The sequence below is a fragment of the Anopheles moucheti genome, chromosome 3 (genome assembly GCF_943734755.1).
Source record: "Anopheles moucheti chromosome 3, idAnoMoucSN_F20_07, whole genome shotgun sequence".
Taxonomy (NCBI): Eukaryota; Metazoa; Arthropoda; class Insecta; order Diptera; family Culicidae; genus Anopheles; species Anopheles moucheti.
The window spans coordinates 68242474-68260539 of NC_069141.1; the positions used below are offsets into that span (position 1 = coordinate 68242474).

Here is an 18066-nt window from a genome sequence, read left to right on the forward strand (position 1 = left end):
GCGAAAACATAACCATGTGTGCTTGAAATTAATGCTACCGTATGAGCCAAAACTACGCAGAACCGCATGAATAAGGAATGAAAATTATAGTCTTACATTTTAGAAAGAGTAATACCCCAATGAATTAGCATCGTTATTTATAATACAATATTTGTAGCGATTGTCATGCTGGATCACCACGTGGGCTAGCCATTTTCGCCTCTGACGTCACACGCATGGTTTCCTATTCATTTAATATTTATCGAACTGTGATTATACCATCATCATCCTCTAGTGTAGAGAATGAATTTTTATCCATGCCATATTTCGCTGGTAAGTAACATTTTCATCAATCAAATATGAAACAAATAATTTCTTTGTTGATTTATGATCGCTTTGACAGTGCCGAATTTTCGCCGCAATTGTGATTCGTCCAGCCCCACGCACACTCGTAAGCGGCCGAGCTAATGCACCACTACATCTACCCGGCGCAGAGACGTCGGCGACAAGTTTCGGAAAGCGGCTGCAGCGGCGACCACGACGTTGAGAGCCAAACGTGAAGAAGAAAAGAAGCACACGCACAGGCAGCAGTGGCACAAGAGTCTCTCGTTTTTTCCTTGTTGGTGTCTCGGTTTTTGGGTTTTTCATTTTTTCCGTTTCCTAAGCTACTTCCCAGCAAGGGGAAGTAACAGAAAAACTCCTTTTCATTAAAATCCCAAACGAAGTTGCCATTCCGGAAAGCGTCCGGCCAAGAAAAGCGGCACACCGCGTACCATCCACATCCGTCTCCTCTGCGTTCGCTTACCCGGCGCTTAGCCAGGAATACGCTTTTTACCTATCACCCGGGACGGGTGTGACGGGACCATAAGACGAGAGACCACCACCACCACCATCATCAAGAAACGGTTCAGCTTTCCCTAAAGGCCAGTGTGTGTGGCAAACGCGGTGCAGGAACTATAGTGCAAGCGATATTCGGAAGGAACAATTTCCCTACGTAGATAAGGTGGACATTTTCGGGGCACACCACACTGCCAATACTTTTACCAGAGCAGGTAGCACAGGTGTGTAGTCATAATAAGGAATCAAGTAAGCCAGAAGTTTGATGGTGTATGAGCGAGGTGTGTATTGAGAAAGGACGCAATAGTTAGACACACACGCACTCACGCACACACTCGATCTCGAGACACGGCGGAACAGCATCACAGCGCTTCCGGATCAGCTTGTGTCGCGTGTACTGCCGCTGCTGCTGCTGCTGCTGGGGCTAGTCGGTGTCGATAATACGTGGAATCGTTGTGCGTCTCCGTCCGGGTTCGAACCAGTGGTCCAGTGCTCTCCCCGGCTCCAGTGGCCAGCTCAGCTGTGATACCATCATTGCAGTCCTTACGGCAGCAACCTGGAGCAGTCTCAGGAGCAGTGCAAAACCATGTTCTATCCGCTGGTGAGTATGCGACGTCGTGTCGGAATCCTCGTGTCTAATCATTACCCCCTTCTGCGCCTTTACACCTTCCTCATTGTAAGGGCACCGGGGAAGTTAAAGAATCATAACCTGCAATACACACGTGAAAAACGCATGCATTGCATTGGTGTGGCTCACGGTTCGGCCGCACAATATGCTGGTGGGGTAGGAATATTGTCACACTCCCTCTACGCGTGTTTCTCTATCTCTCGGGTTTCATTCATCCGGTTCCGCCGTGCGCGTTTGTCGCGATTTTAATGGCAGTGAAGCTTTGCCGATTTGAATTTTGCTTCTTCCTCTTCCTTTGGTTCCCTTTTTCATTGGCTTCGTGGGGCACCCCACCAGACCGCACCGTACCATGCGTGTGCGTGTGTGGTTTGGGGCCGCCGGTCGCGATTACGACAGCGAGCAGCAGCCCATCGCGCTGTCGGTGTGTGCGTACAGTCAGTACAGGCCGGCGAACAACACATTGCCAACAACTCGCTGCTCCGGTATGCGTGAAGTCGTGTAGTCTTGCATTGAAAAAAGCGGAGCGTGCGGGTGCAAGAAAATGTGGTTTCGCGAAATGTAGTGGGTCACATTGAAACTGGGACGTGATGTGATTTTCGCGAGTGTAACATTTTTCAAATGTGGTGAGCAATCGTGGTCCAGCTTTTGCAGGGTAAACGAGAGGTATGTCAGTATTATTTAACAAAAACAAATGGTTGGATTTTCATAAACAGAATGAAAGTTATCGAGTTACTTTGCGTAAATAGCTATGCCAAGAATTGTTCAAAGTAATACAACCATATGCTGCCCAAATTCTTGTCTTTATATTTAATTATTTTGTGCGAACACCACCTTCTTTTCTCTTGCACCTAGCAAAGCATTTTTATCTTGTCCAGCTGGGCTGTGATCAGACCCAGGATTAGTAACTAATAATCCCTCCATTAATTGTGCTTCATTTGCATACTATCGCACGATTAATGGTAGGTACCAAGCTGTTGGCAAATCAAAGCAACCTGAAAACCATCCTCGCCTCTACGGTGTCCCACATGATGTGTCACCAACTGTCAATCCGCGAACGCAGTAGCGCAACAGCGATACCAGAAAGGAAGACGGAAAAAACCCTTGCAAAATATTACGCTCTTTGAGCGTGAGCCTATAGTGGTGTGTGGAACACGGGAAAGAAAAAATCGAAGCCTTCCCTTACATTGTGCCAAAATTTGGCCCTGTTCGTCTGCGGACCAGCGGCTTCCGCTTGGTGTGTGGTGTTGTGGTGCTGCCGTGCATTTTATACAGTTCTCCTCGTTCGCAACCCGTGTTTGCCCTTCATTACTCCGGGAGCAGCAGCGATCCGGGTGAACCGGGTAGGTGAATCGCTTTTTTTTGTTCCTTTCATCTATGCTGGAAGTAACGGCTGCTGGGCCGGATTTTGACCCGTGGGGTGGGTGGGTATAGTATAGCGACGGAGCCTTCTGCCCAATGAAGACATGGACTCGTTTTTTTTTTTAATGTGATTTTCTTTGCTCTCTGCGGGCCATTTTAATTTCTTTTTTTTTTCGCTTTTCCTTTACACTCTAGTTCGTGTGTGCGGGAGTGAAAAAAAAGGGAGGAGGGGTTGTGCGATTCGCGAATTTTTTGGCAATGTGATCGATTTCGTGGCCAGCTAGATTTTGCGAAAAGGAAACAAAGAGGAGAGAGAGCTCTGGATTTCGACGTTCGCCAAAATATGCGAATGGACACAAACACAACCACAGCCATGCGTGTACGTACGCGGGGGGATAATGCTCTGAACAGCACTTGAAGATTGATTCCGCGCTAGTGGCGATTTTGTGTGGCATAAAATGTGCGAAAGCAACAGCAAAATAGCATAGCAACAGTAACGAAACGCGATTGTCATTTCAATAGTGGCAGCCGAACCAACGATGGATATTTACATCCTCCGATTGCTGGGTTACAAATTTTGACTGTAAGTTCAGGAGTTACATATTATCGATGGTTTTATGGCGACCTTCCTTTTTTTTGTTACTATCCCCGAAACACAGCAAACTGGTGTGAATGATGGCTATTTGGTATGTTTAATTCAATCACGATACCAAGTTGTCAACCAACGGACCAACGGGATGACACGGTGAAGCATACAACGAGCTGGCTCTACAATCCCATAGCCCCGGTGTCGGTGTGGTTAATTTTTGGACGATAAATTTATTATCGTCCCGTGGGTCGTGACTTTTTTGTTCCATTGCATTCCGCTACCCACGATCATAAATATTACCCTACATGCCTCTCCACCGGCACCACCACTACCAAAGCCCGGACGGTAAAGCATCACCGTAATGGCGCGCGCGCGAGACGCATCTTTCCTTCCCACAAGTCATCCTTTTTTTTTTTAACATTCTCCGTTCCACCTTGCCCTATACCGAGTGATCCGGTATTGACTCTTCACCAAGAGTTCTAAATTGGTCGTTCTCCACATTTTTTTATATTCTCTTCGCGTTATGCTTTCGCTTTCGTCACCACACTAGCTTTGGTTTGGATTCTTTTCTCTTCCTTTCGGATGGCCTTCCACCGGAGATTCTCTTTTCATTGCGGGAGTGATGTAGTTTTTTTCCTTGTTTATTTTCGAATGTAAAGGTATGGGCGTACAGTACGTAAGCCACCAATAGTAGAATCATTTATGTTTGTTTTAATTTTGTTGAACGATTCATAGATTCACTTTACATTTTGTTCGTTCTTTTTTTTATTCTAGCAAACCCAATTCGATGATGGTGTAATCGAGCTAACTCGTTCCGAAATGCTACAGCAGGATCCACTAGTAGACAATAAGCATTTCGTGGTATCGCTGTCCCTGGGCAATACGCTCATCAATCTCAACAAAATTAAGTGTCCACAATGCCGGAAGGTAGGTGCAACTCATATCCTTCTGATCTGCCTTGCCGCTCCTGGGGGAAAAAAGGCTGTTAGGCTAATGTGTGACGATCGCACTACAAGATCCTTGTCTTTTTTCTGGTACAGGCATAAGCATGCGAGAGAAGAGTTGGCGCAATGTATGTTGTACGTTGAGTCAACGTTTAAGCCTAGAGAGCGAATTTACTTTATATACTGGTTTTACTCATCCTACTTTATTCCTTGTCTGCATTGAAAGTATTGACTTCAGAATGAAGGAAAAGACACAGACACACGCACATGCATAGGAAAGGGATTTAAAAATAACAAAACCTGTTCTTGAGCCGCTGTGTTTCTCCTTCACATGCTCATCCATCGGTGTTCCTTTGCTTTTCCATTTTCGTATGTTACTGGTTCTTTGCTACAATGGAAACACATACGATCGATGCAAGATCGAAATAACACAGAAACTGTAATCCTTTCCATTTCGTAAGATTCTCCCAAGAATGCCCATACTGAATTTTATTATCTTGACATATATGTTATCGCACTTCAGAATTATTGAATGAAAATTTACTCTTTTCCATCCCGTTTTTTTCTAGCGCTTTGATACAATGGAAGAGATGGAACAGCACCGGACCAAGCATTTGACGGAGAACAAGTTTAAGTGCGAGATTTGTAGTAAAGAATTTCCCAGCCATAGTTCCATGTGGAAGCACACCAAGGCACATACCGGTGAACGTAAGTGTTGTATGGACATCTATCTGATGCCGTTCAAAACATTTTCTTTCACACTAAAGCGGTTTGAAATGTTTCTCGTCAACGCCGACAGGTCCTTTCGTGTGTCAGATTTGCAACAAAGGCTTCACCCAACTGGCCAACCTTCAACGACATGATCTCGTCCACAATGGTGAGTGTCTTTGGCAAACGTGGCGGGTTTTCGGGGTGTACCCTTTTGCAAGCAATGCATAAAACGCATGATGACAACCTTTCACAGCACTTTCGCAAATTTATTTTGACGACTTTTTTGGTTCATTCTGATGCGTAATGTATTGATGCAACGGTGGCAGGGTAAAAACAGCAAAACCTTTACAGATTAATTCTACAACTTTCTTTTCTTACACACAGGACTCAAACCGTTCAAGTGTCCGATTTGTGAAAAATGTTTCACCCAGCAAGCCAACATGCTAAAACATCAGCTGCTTCATACCGGTAAGCTAATGAGTTGTTGTTCGCTGGGAATAATAGATCGAATCGGTGCGATTTTCGCTAGTGTCGATTATAATGGCGACAAATTTTCCCTTACGATCAAGTGCTACCAAATGATTGTTTGATTTGTTTGCTTGTTTTGTTATCTCATAAGAAATGAAAGGGACATTGCATATTCGATAGTGCATTGTTTTTATATTAGACTGGAATGCTGGAAATATCTCTCCCTGGTCGTGCACTATAGTGATGACTACTTTACACAGCTTGGTCACAATTACATTGATGACTTTATGTTTGGTTCATTCTGATGCGTGTAGTGTACGAACACAGGGATATGCGTCTTTCCGGATTTATTCAATGACAGAATTCATTTTGCAACGATATCGACGACGGTTTTTTTTATTGTCCCCTTTCAATTCCCATCGTACTACATCTTTGTTTAATCATCTTCAATTGCAGGACTTAAACCATACAAATGTCCCGTGTGCGAGAAAGCATTTTCGCAACATGCAAACATGGTCAAACATCAAATGCTTCATACAGGTTAGCCACTGCTTCTTTCCTTTCGTAATTTTGTTCCCTAACGTTATTATTCCCTGTTTTGATTTCTTCACGAGTTAAATGTAGATGCTAATAATGATTGACTCTTATCCGTAACTTTCTTTTTTAATCAAACTTTGCAAACTAATGTTCCAAATTTTTGGAATGTTTAGGATTTTCCTTATTTCGTAATAATGTTATGCTTAAGATAGAGCTAAACTAGATGTTTAATTTATTTCTAATGAATTGTCATTTTTTTCTTGTTTGTTTCACATTGTGCTACTCAACGATGGTCGTTCGTTTGTCTGGTTCTTGATTATACTGCATATGTTATTGGCGATTGCCGGCCTGCAGGTTTGAAGCCATACAAGTGTCCTGTTTGCGAAAAAGCATTTACGCAACACGCCAACATGATCAAACATCAAATGTTACATACTGGTAGGTAATGGCATTACCAATATAGTCCGTTGTACATTGGCCATGTATCAATTCAATCAATGCTACTGGCCCTTATGCACTATCTTGATGACTTTTACACAGCTTCGTCACAATTACGCATTGATGACATCATGTTTGGTTCATACTGATATATTAGTGCATCATCGAAAGGGACAACATGGGAGGGGGGAAATCTTACTAACAGATGAGTTGTTAAATTGTTCACCTTTAACTGATGCATTATCTTTATGCATTTTCTAGGTCTTAAACCCTACAAATGCCCTGTTTGCGACAAGGCCTTCACGCAACAGGCTAACATGGTGAAACATCAAATGTTGCACACCGGTAAGTTTGAAACTATACCCATATTATGAAATTACCCTGAACAATCATGCTGAAAATCATTCCATCAGTTGATAGTTTCATCCCTTTTCCTGCTGTCAGTTCTATTTGCTCTGTTTTATGTTATTTGCCTTTATCTTTTTTCGTTTATTAATTTGTCCTCATTTTAAACAATCTCTTCCTTTTATTGTTTCATTGTTCGTTTTGATGTTTATTTTTCCTTCTTACATAAATTTCATATCACTGATCGGTGGATATTTTCTCTTTTTTCTCTTTTCCGACCGCTTGGCCATATACGCGCGCGCGTCTTCTCTTACCCTTCGTCTTCTACGCCAACGCGCGCGGATACGCGTGTAATCGCAATATAAATAAAACAATCGGCAACGACACCTCTACCGAACCGATAAATATACGTATATTACATATAAATACAAAACAAAAACAACTACGATTAATCATCCATCGCATCTTTCATCGCTCGCGCGCTACACGTCGATCGCCGGGATGTATCCTTTGTTCCCCCCCCCACACTGCGATCAACTGCAAAATAGGCGTTAAACCGTACAAATGTTCCACCTGTGGAAAGGCATTTGCTCAGCAGGCCAACATGGTTAAACACGAGATGCTTCATACCGGTAATTCCCTAGAGTGTTATTACATCGATACCGTAGTAGATGATGATACGCAAGAGCGCGAACCTGATTCGCCAAAATAACATAAGCATTAGCAACATCTCTGTCACATTCAGTTACTGTTTTTTTTTCTTCATTAAAACAACTTTTTCAACCGTAAACATACGTACGTATCAGACGAACTGCGCGCAGATGCGATAGCGTCAACAGACAGAGAGAAATAATTAGCAGCTGTCCTTACAATCTGCCGGATTTTTTTGCACGGAAATTCACTTTTCAATCCGATCACAATGCTAAAGTTAGATAAGTGTACTTTTCCGGATGAAGGATTGAACAAATGATGAGAAAGGCACACGTGTAGGAACACCTAAGCGATAATTCTTCTTTGTACGGTCAGATAACATAGACAATACTTGATTTGTGTTTGGGCCAAGAATAATAAATAGTTACACAGCGTTTAAAACAAACCGATGTAATGAAATATTGAGCTTTATCGAATTGTTACTCCCTTTTGCATTACCATAGTACGCCAAAAACCACAGAGGTGTGTTGAGAAAAACTCTTCTTATGAAAAAACTTCTGATTTTATGTTAGCGTTTTCCTTTGTTTTTTTTTTTTGTTATTGGTTTGATAAACTGCTGGGCCATGTCATAGGCAAATGTGGATGCAATTTGTTCTGTTTTTATCTGCAAACAACTAGATACCTAGATTTTTGTTCACACTCATCACCATCATCATCTCATCATTCCTTTTTTTATCCTCTAACGTTTCAAAGCTTGCGCTCTGCAAAATGGCTTGCCAACTACAACATATACTCTACGGTTTTAATTTGTTTTGCAGGTATTAAACCGTACAAGTGTCCCACCTGTGACAAAGCCTTTGCCCAGCAAGCAAACATGATGAAACATCAAATGTTGCATACGGGTAAGTGTGAGCATTATTGATGGAGGAGAGTTAGTTTCGTTTAGTTGTCTAGCCCCCGTGCTAAGTGGACCCACCATTATCTTTTGCTATCTTTATCCCTTAGGACTAAAACCGTACAAGTGTGGTACATGTGACAAAGCGTTTGCCCAGCAGGCCAATATGGTCAAACATCAGATGCTCCATACCGGTAAACTATCGTGATTTTATTGAAACAAATAGACGATCAAATGCCATCCCTTAAATATGCATGCTGCACTAGAACTATCACACGGTAGAAGGGAACATAAATTAGGCACTAAGGAACGACAAACTATCGTGTTTGAAAAATTTGCTTCCGTATCACTAAATTCCTTGTCGGTTGGTTAATACCGACGATTTCGTAGCTAGTCCATACTGAAACGAAAGAGTATCTAAAATCAGAGTTACCGAGGGTGTTAGGAAGTTGTCCTAATTTACATCAGCTAATAGTAATGTTTAAGGTCTTTTACTAGCTAATCTCCGAATAGACTCTCTCTCTCTTCTCTTACCTCTTTCGGCCTTGTTATAGTGCAACCATGAAGTCCATAACCTATTTTTTACATTGCTTACACGTGATTGTTCACTAAAGCGACCACAAACCAATGCTCCTTTTCGTCTACCAGGTTTAAAACCGTACAAATGCAATACCTGTGGCAAGGCATTCGCACAGCAGGCCAACATGGTTAAACACGAGATGCTTCATACGGGTAATACCATTTATATTCCTTTTGTTTTTCTTTATTTCGTTTGCTCACATTTGTTTTGCTTGCTCCTTGCGGTGGTAAATGCATCTCTCGTCCATCATCGTGCTCACGGTTGATTTGTTTCCGGCAAGACGATGAACGCGTTTTTGCATTGCAGTGTGCCACACATGCCAGCGAACAAAATGCAGTGGTGCAGCTTTTTTTATGTTTTTAATGCCATTTAATTCCGTCAACGCTTCCGATACTGTTTGTTTCAAATTTCCCTTTCTTTCATTTTCATTCTATGATCGATCGCGTTTTGTAAAAAAAATAAAACGCGCACTGGGATATCAAAACCACCACTTACTTAAAATGCGCTTTTTCCTGTGTACTACTCCGGCAATATGGACTAAACAAAACCCCGCGATCTCGTCGTGCCACATCCTCCTGCGAATTGCGCGCTGTCCAGGAATAAAACCTTACAAATGTTCGGTTTGCGATAAAGCCTTTGCCCAGCAGGCCAACATGGTTAAACATCAGATGCTCCACAGCGGTAATACACACATTCTTTTCAGTTCTATTTCCAATCTTTACTACTGTTATTACCTCCCCAACAAAAAATGTGCTATGTCCTGCTCCTGTTTTATCCGGTTGTACCACCACACACCTTCCCTGTTGTGATTGTTAATGTTGTGTAGTGTTGTTGTGTAGCGTGTCGATGCAACCAGCATGCCTTTGCATGGACAGAATATTATATATGGCACTGTTAGGAATGTTATCGATTCGAAAAATGCGATGGTTTGCTTTAATTTTGTGTTTCTATTTCTCGGTCGGTTGCTGCAAATTGGTACACTCGGCTGTGGGGTTGGTCATTCTCTCTGGACATACACCGCGTGAATCCGGCCGCTCGATGGTGCTCGATCCCGTCCTGTCTGTCGCTTCTGCGATCCCACTCATGTTAGGAATCAAACCGTACAAATGTCCAACTTGCGATAAAGCATTTGCTCAACAGGCAAACATGGTTAAGCATCAGATGCTCCATACGGGTAATTAAATACGTTTCTTTATTATTATCTATTCGACAACAGTTTCTCGTTTCCTTATTTGATTTAGCTTATTTTTTTAATTAACAAGATAGGTATATATACAAATGTGCAATATGTCATTCTAGGATAGCAATTAAACATGTTTAATGGTCTCGTAGTAATAACAACGACTTACTTATTTTTAAATAATTTAAAATGTTTCCCTTACTCACACCTTTGGTAATTTTCGATTTCGATGCTCATCCGTTTTGGTTATTTTCTTTGTATGCGTCAATTAGTAGTCATCAGCTTAGGATTTTTACATTGAACTGATTCGAATGCCTTTGTTTATTCATTTTCTGTCCATCCGATTCTTTACCAACAGGCGAAAAACCATTCAAATGCAAAAGCTGTGATAAGGCTTTCTCACAAAATGCCAATCTGAAAAAGCACGAAATGGTACATCTCGGCATACGGCCCCACACCTGTCCTCTGTGTCCGAAGTCCTATTCGCAGTATTCAAATTTGAAGAAACATTTGCTGAGCCATCAGAAGCAAGCGATTAAGCAGGAGCAACAAAACGGCCAGGTGATGGCGTAAGTATTTATTGACTGCCCTAGCCGTAACAATTGTCACGGGAGGGTTCAGTCTTACGTTCGTTTTTTTTCTGTATGCTAATTGCTTGTTATTTTTAGCATTCTCTACAGCTGTCAGACGTGCAAGATGCAGTTTGAAGATATCATCGAGTTCGAGCGCCACACCAGACACTGTGGCATTAATAGCGTACAGCAGCACAGTGTCAAGTTGGAAAACATTAAGAGCGAGGTAGATATCGACGGTAGCTCGAATTCGGGTATGCAGCAACATATTTCCACCACCAATGGCGGAGCAGCAAATGGGGGGAACGGTATCAGCGTTAGTCAATCGCAGCCTCCAACACCGATGCATCTACCGTCGGCCATCCTTACCTCAGTCATCTCTTCGTCGGTTGGTTCTAACGTAACCGCACACAACCTAGCGCCAACGGCCCATTCTCATCACGGACATGTGACGACGAACGGTGGTGGAATACTATCCGGCATTCCGACCGGCCATCCACACGCCCAGCAACAACACTCTCCACCAACGGTCGGTCTTCCTCAGCATCCTTCCGCTCACGCTCAGCAGCAGCAGCAGCAACAACAACAACAGCAACAACAGCAGCAACAGCAGGCACATCAACAGCAACAACAGCAAGGACATCCGCAACAGCAACAGCTTTCACCGCTCAGTAGCCACCAGCAGCATCTAATACTGCAACAGCAACACAACCTTCCGATCCATCTGCAGCAGCAGCTATCGCACCATCTGATCAGTTCACACCTGCCCCACCCGCAGGATCACGGTGCGTCCGGTGACCTTCACCACCAGGTGAACTTCCACCATCCACACATCTCGCACCTGCCGAACATATCGCACAAGATCCTTTCGCCACTGTTCCACATTCCGCCGTTCAACAACAACCACAGCACATAATGGAACGCTTGCAAGGGACCCACGATTCGGCCGCCGTCGGCGTCGGTTGTCGTTGATTCGGCAGCCACACCTGCGCCGGCCGGTGTGTCCCTTCTGCCGAGCTCGTCGATGATGCTACCGTTTGTCGTGAAAGCGGAAAAGCCGGATGAGGAGAACGGTGGCGCTGGTAGTGAGGCTGTTTGCGGTAAGTAAGCTGTCTGCAATAGATTTTCATTACAATCTCCAACAAAACGAGCCAGTCGCGAAACATGGGCCTCACGGCGCATATGTGCCGGAGAGATACAGGGTTTTTGGCAGCTCTACGTGTTGTAACTCTGTCCAGAATAGCAAACAGCGCTATTGCATAGATATGTAACATTGAGCAACATCTACGCTGCATTCTGCTTTCTCTATAGTTTAGCTGTAGTTTGCCAATGTTACAAATGAATATTTTGAGGCATAAGATGTTCTGGACAAAGTTGCGGTAGAAAAATCCCGCGCATGGAAAACGCGCATTGCTGATACAATAGGAGCGGGACTCCAAGCCAAGACGTTCTTTAATACTCAGGAGGAAATCAAGGAGGGACAATCGGGAAATGAAGGGAAAAGCATACCGTATCCCTCTCGCACTTTCCGCACTCCGTCAGTTTGCTGATGGTAATGATGTGCTGTTTTATTTTTATACATCATCGTTATTAGTTAACATTGCGACTTACCATATTATACATGGTAATGTGTTTTTTTTTTGGAGATAGGTTTCTTTTGCCGTGCGCGTCGCCGTAACATGCAAAATTGTTTTACTAAGTCACGAACCTCGTACGATGCATAAGAACGCGTAGGGCTGAAAGGGAAATGATCCAATGCAAATGAATTACTTCGTGGAGCAACAAAACAAAAAACGGCTTTTGAAAGATATACATACATATGCGCACATGGACACACACACATCTATATATATAGGTATATATTAGCTAACCGTAGTATCGTGTAAAATAGTCATACAGCAAGAAAGAATCGCCACAGCAAGGGGTCCGAATGTCGAATTGTGTGTATAGTTTTAAAACATGCTTTTTAAACTTGCATGTTGCGCTTATCTCTCTGGCTTTGTGTGTGTATTTTGTAAGAGCACACCAAGGACTGTGGCGTTAGTCCCAAACCCGTGAATTACTAATAAGTAGCTATAGGTTCGACGCCATAGACGCGTAACAGTGATAAAAGCGGTTAAAAGCGATGCGGTTAGGTACAAGGTCTGTAATACGACGAAAAGACTGCACAAGCGATTCGTTAGTAAGCGACCAGGTAGACAGGAAAAATGGAAAAGAAGCAGAGTAAGAGAGAGAGAGAGAGATTAGAGACGAAATATGAAACAAAAAAGTGTGATAGAACCTGACGGTGTGTGTGTGTGTGAAGGATGTTCTAAAAAAGATCTGCAGATCAGTAGGTGAGGAGTGCCACAGTTTTTTAACAATGTGTTGTTTCGCTTTGTCATTCGTTCTACTCGCTACTTTATATATCAATCCTTCCTGGGTCGGCCTGCGAAATGTGTGGGTTGATCAAAAAACAGGAAAAACGAATCAGAAAAGTATAGTACATTGTACTAAGACAGAGGGTGTGTCGTACAACAGTTGTGATATATATTACCATATTAAATGTGAACAGATTTTTACCTCTGCCTATAGAATCAGCCACCGTACGATTGTTTCTTTGGAACTGGTTTACAAAATTGTTTTTGTATTGTTTTATAAATCCATATAATTTGTATTTGGTTGAATGAAGAATTAGAGAGAGAGAGAGAGAGAGAGAGAAGAATTGTTAATGAATGCAACGTGTGTGCGTACGTTGAGGAGAAGGTAGCTACTACTAGTTCGAAGGAAGACTTAATACAAGAAAGAAGAGTGTGATATCATTAGTTGGCCTAGGGGGTTGATAATCATAAATGTGAGATCTTGCTCTACTGCACTGCTAGCTACTCAACCAGCGGGATGGTGATCAAAACTGCGTTTCGGAGGCATGTGGTATGTTAGGCGGAACCTCGTAAATACCAATAGTAAGCTTGTTTAATAGGAATAAAATACCGATCGATGCTGTGTTTGCACGTTTACAATACTTATCATTAGGAAAACCTTGGCACGGTGATATCTGTTTTATTACCGTGCTTATTGTGCTGGTTTTTTGGTGGAAGTATGTATTTGTCGCTTTCCGTATAACGAATCACTACAACAAATCAATTATTTTAGCGCTGTTGAGGGTATTCCACAGCTGTCATCCTTTTCGCCATTATTGGCTGTCCTCAACGATGCTAGTCTCGGACGGTTGATTGACATTACAGTACACTATTCGTAGCGTCCATTTTATTTTTTTGAGGAGATTTAAATACCTAATTCAATACAAACGATCCCGTTTGATGGAAGGCTGTATGTGAGTAGGAAGCATTATATGCGACAGTGTGCTGTCCTTAGTTGGTCGTTAGTTAAATGTAAACTTCCTCAGCCCCACGGCCGCGTCCGTAGGTGTACCATGTACAGCAACAGCGAAACCGAACAAAGCACGCACGTACTTGCACACACACACACACACACATTAAACGAACATACTAGTAGGGTATTGTGTAATTAGCGGAGAAAACACACTCAGGAGAGCAACATAAGTTTAGAGCATCAATTTCCGGTGAAACTTGTCGAGCAAAGATTAAGTCTGTGAATGAGGAGAGCAATAGTACGTAGAATGTAGATTGTAAAAATGTTGTGAGAACATATGTAGTAGCAACTTAACGATAGAAAATCATATCGGATTGCGGTAGTGATAGTTCCCCCCAAGACGTTGCGCCTCTAACGCACATACCCAGCTAGCGATCAAATTGCTTGGTTATATGCGGTTTGCTTTAACAGTCAGATGGAGAAATCAGAGGTTTCTCTATGTATATTTGTTTTTGTTACATAGTGTAGCCGTATGATCATTTCGCTTAATGTCTTCCATAGAATTCAAGCATATTTTAACCTCCAGATTGAACAGAAATGGAAAAAGTATCCTTAATTATGGTGTTTCCTTCTTCGTTCTACTTTTCATTTCACAACGTGTTTTGTTTTTTATGTTTTTGTATGTTTTATTTAAAAAAACGTTACGTGTTCGGGCGTTAGAAACGTGATCGCATCGAGTTTTAATGCTTTTGCTAACGGTCATAAGGAGTTGGCAGCTGTTTAAGATATTTTGGAGGCTCCTCTGTCAGCTTTCTACAATCAATATTTGTTCTTATTTTTTGCCACCGCAATACCGCTGCCGTGGCTACAGTGAACGTGCGATGAACACACAGTTGTTTGTACATCAACACAGTGGAACATTTACATTTGAAACGACCAAGGGCAGTTCTTTGTGTTTGTTATATGCGTCATTGAAAAATGCAATTATTTGCAATATTAAAAAAATTTCAATCTGGAATGGATTTATAAATTTGATTTTCAGTAGCAAACAATAACAAACAAACAATTGGCAACGCGATAAATATGAACCAATTAAATACATTCATTTTCGCATCTGCTATACGGAAAGGGATTATTTTTAAGCTGGTTATAATGAGCGTAGAAACGGTAATTTTTAAAATCACATATAAGATAAATTCTGTTCTTTAAGCCATCAAAAGTATCCAGCAGGAAAGATACTTTACCGCAGGCAGGACCGTGACAAAATCAAGGATTGATTATCCGGCTACGTGGTAAAATAACTGTAGTGAGCCAGAAATGGTTGGCATGACCTAGTAGATCGTTACGCCAAGAAGACGAAGATACTTTCGTTGCAAAACCTCATGGAAATAGAGTAACAAATGGTGTAACATGCGCGCTGTAGAAATGAAGCCGAAAAGTATGTCATAGTAAGAAAGTAGAGCCACACGAGAAAAAAAACGTTGAAGCAACGCACATTCCTACACCATTATGAAGAGAACACATTGCTGTTAGTGTTTAGTCAACTTAAATGAAAATGCAAGATGCGAAGAGCAGAGAGGTGTGCAGGAAAAAATCGGACCTTAATCAAAACTAGTTTTTAACAACAAAGGAAGAAAAAAAAACAGAAATTAAAAAGAGAAGCCAATCAACAAAAAAAGCTGCTATACAGCTATAGGATCTTCAAAATAATGCGTAGGTTTTGAAAAGTGTCCCCCCCTCTTTATGTCCTCATCACACCCGTTACTTTACCAACCACGTTCACGTTCCCTGCTATATAGGTGGTATTTGCAAAACTGAATAGAAAGCAAACTAATGTAGCAACCATACTTAGGCTATAGAATATAGCTACACAACACAGTGCAAAAAAGTAGCTTCAAAATAGTATAAACAAGTGGTTTGAACTACTTGAAAAAGCATACAAAACAAATAAATAGTGGAAAGACAACAGCAAAGTAACGGAACCGTGTAATGAAGCATATGAAAACGTAAAAAATAACTGTTCTAAACAGAAGCCAGAGGCGGTAAACCAACTTTAAACCTAATTCATAAGAAAGCATTGGTATGATAGCGAGCGCGAGCGGAGGATAGTGCAACAGATTAATGAAGAACGTTTTTAAAACAATAGTAAGGTACGGTAATATATACACACAAACGCGCGATTCAGGGGCAAACAAACACTCGGCAGACAGTACGACCTTTACTAGTACAATAGTTAACACACACACGCCAACTACAAATTTTTTGTTATTTAAAGGCTAGAATAATGTTTTTTTGTTTTCATTTTTCACACAAATTCGGATTGTTTGGATTACTTTGCCTTCATTTTGCAGTAAGCCACATTAATTTCAAATTTATCACCAATACTTAAGGCAACATCTGTCAAAGAACGCATACTATGTCCCTACAATCAATTGTTTGTCAATACGTAAGGTCCTACTGTTCGTAAATGTGGTTTAAACTACAAAAAAGGAAAGCCGTTGTTCGCAGTATAAACAAAATGCAGAAAAGACAAAAAAAGTATAAAAACTATACAAAACAAACAAAACAAAAGTAGTAGAAATATGTAGCCGCGCATACAAGCCTCTGCGAAAGCAGAACCACATCTCATACACAGGCTACTGCTGCTACTACTACTACTACTATGTACTCTACCACTGCTATGACTACTCTAAAAGTCCCTCAACTAGCGCTCAGACAGTGGTTGAAAGGAGAATGCGTTTTCGTGTGTTATGTGTATTATTACTATCTTTTAAGAAAAGGTGTCCGCCAGCAGGCCAAAGCCACCCACGTGGTAAGGCTTGATAAAAGGAAGGGTGTTCATGGTTAGTTGATTGGTCATTGCGTTCTAGTGTTTGATGCGTTAACATCCTAGATAAGAAGTGTAAAGGACGATGCCTTTCTTCACACACACAATTGCACACGAGCTCTGCGGGCAAAGTAGTTAGTAGGTGGTGAATACTGTGACGATGGACGACAGGGATAGATTAAGCGGGGGGAGAGAGCGACAGGTATTGTGTGGGGATGGAAAGGTGTACAGAGCGGAGTGCGTTTGTTATGATTGTTGAACGGATAAGGAAGGGAGGAAGCTTTCCCAATGTTAGGAAGAAAACGAGGTTATATGGCACACGGTGGAACGATAGGGGGAATGCAAGTGAAGTGATGCAAAGTAAGCAACAGTTGGTTGAGTTGCGTGCGCCAATGTTTCACATCCTTATTCTGTTAGTGTTTTAGAGCGCGCTATTTACGTTAATGTTTTGTATAACCTTCCTCAGCTATGAATCGAACACACACCCACAACACACCACTACGCAACCACTGCGCGCTTATTTTGTTTACGCGCGTGTGTTTTGTAAGCGTTGTGCGTGCGTGTGCGCGCGTTCACTGTGCCTGTTCCTCTCCGTGTGTGCGTTAGTTAAGGTTAAGTTTGTGACTTATTGCACTGTATTAGCATATGGCTGACAACGAGAAGCGTTCAGTTTTTCCCCATGAAGAGGATCCCGCAGGAACCTCTCGGCATTCGCGTTGTTGTATGATGAGTTTGTTCAAAATTGTGAGTGCACAGAAAAGGGAGTGAAGAGCAATGTTTTGAAAAGTCATTTTATCCTCCGTTAAACTTTCATTAACTTCGATCGCAGCAAGTGGAGTGGTAGACCAGGGCGAATCGGAAATGTGTGCGCGTTTGCTCTCTCTCGCTCTCTCTGTCACGATAATCAAAATGATTTCGATCCAAATTATTCACAAACAAAAAAGCGCAGTAAATAGTGAGACAAGATTGTAGAATCCCAGAGTTGCAAGATTTCAGTGAACCTAGTTTTCATGTAAAATGCAGAGTAGGGGATAGGGATGTTTTTTTTACTGCAAAATTACTTTTATTCATTACTATTGTGAGTGCTGTGGGGATGAGAGCCGGTGCTGCTGCCGCGCCTTCCTACTATTATTACGATTATGAGTTAGAAAAGTTACATTTACGAAGATGAGATAATTTGTATAGACACAACCAATCAATAATAAACTGAAAAC

General features: G+C 42.0%; 1 protein-coding gene across 2 annotated transcripts; it reads left to right on the plus strand.

The window, feature by feature from the left end:
- Positions 1 to 499: 499 nt before the first annotated feature.
- LOC128305496 (zinc finger protein 260-like) lies at positions 500 to 18066 on the plus strand. Of its 2 annotated transcripts, XM_053042970.1 has the most exons (16): positions 500 to 1417; positions 4167 to 4319; positions 4906 to 5044; positions 5136 to 5213; positions 5432 to 5515; positions 5972 to 6055; positions 6407 to 6490; positions 6752 to 6835; positions 7384 to 7467; positions 8305 to 8388; positions 8492 to 8575; positions 9030 to 9113; positions 9559 to 9642; positions 10052 to 10135; positions 10500 to 10710; positions 10810 to 18066. In XM_053042970.1, the coding sequence occupies exons 1-16, from the start codon at positions 1403 to 1405 to the stop codon at positions 11627 to 11629; spliced, it is 2256 nt and encodes a 751-aa protein (XP_052898930.1). In that variant the 5' UTR covers positions 500 to 1402; the 3' UTR covers positions 11630 to 18066. The 2 variants fall into 2 exon arrangements, with proteins under 2 accessions (XP_052898930.1, XP_052898931.1); XM_053042971.1 differs by lacking the exons at positions 8305 to 8388; positions 8492 to 8575; positions 9030 to 9113.

What these genes read in the sequence shown, in the direction of transcription:
- LOC128305496 (XM_053042970.1), top strand. An exon ending in ACATCAAATGTTACATACTG is followed by an intron (nt 6,491 to 6,751) that starts GTAGGTAATGGC and finishes TGCATTTTCTAG; the next exon opens with GTCTTAAACCCTACAAATGC. An exon ending in ACATCAAATGTTGCACACCG is followed by an intron (nt 6,836 to 7,383) that starts GTAAGTTTGAAA and finishes ACTGCAAAATAG; the next exon opens with GCGTTAAACCGTACAAATGT.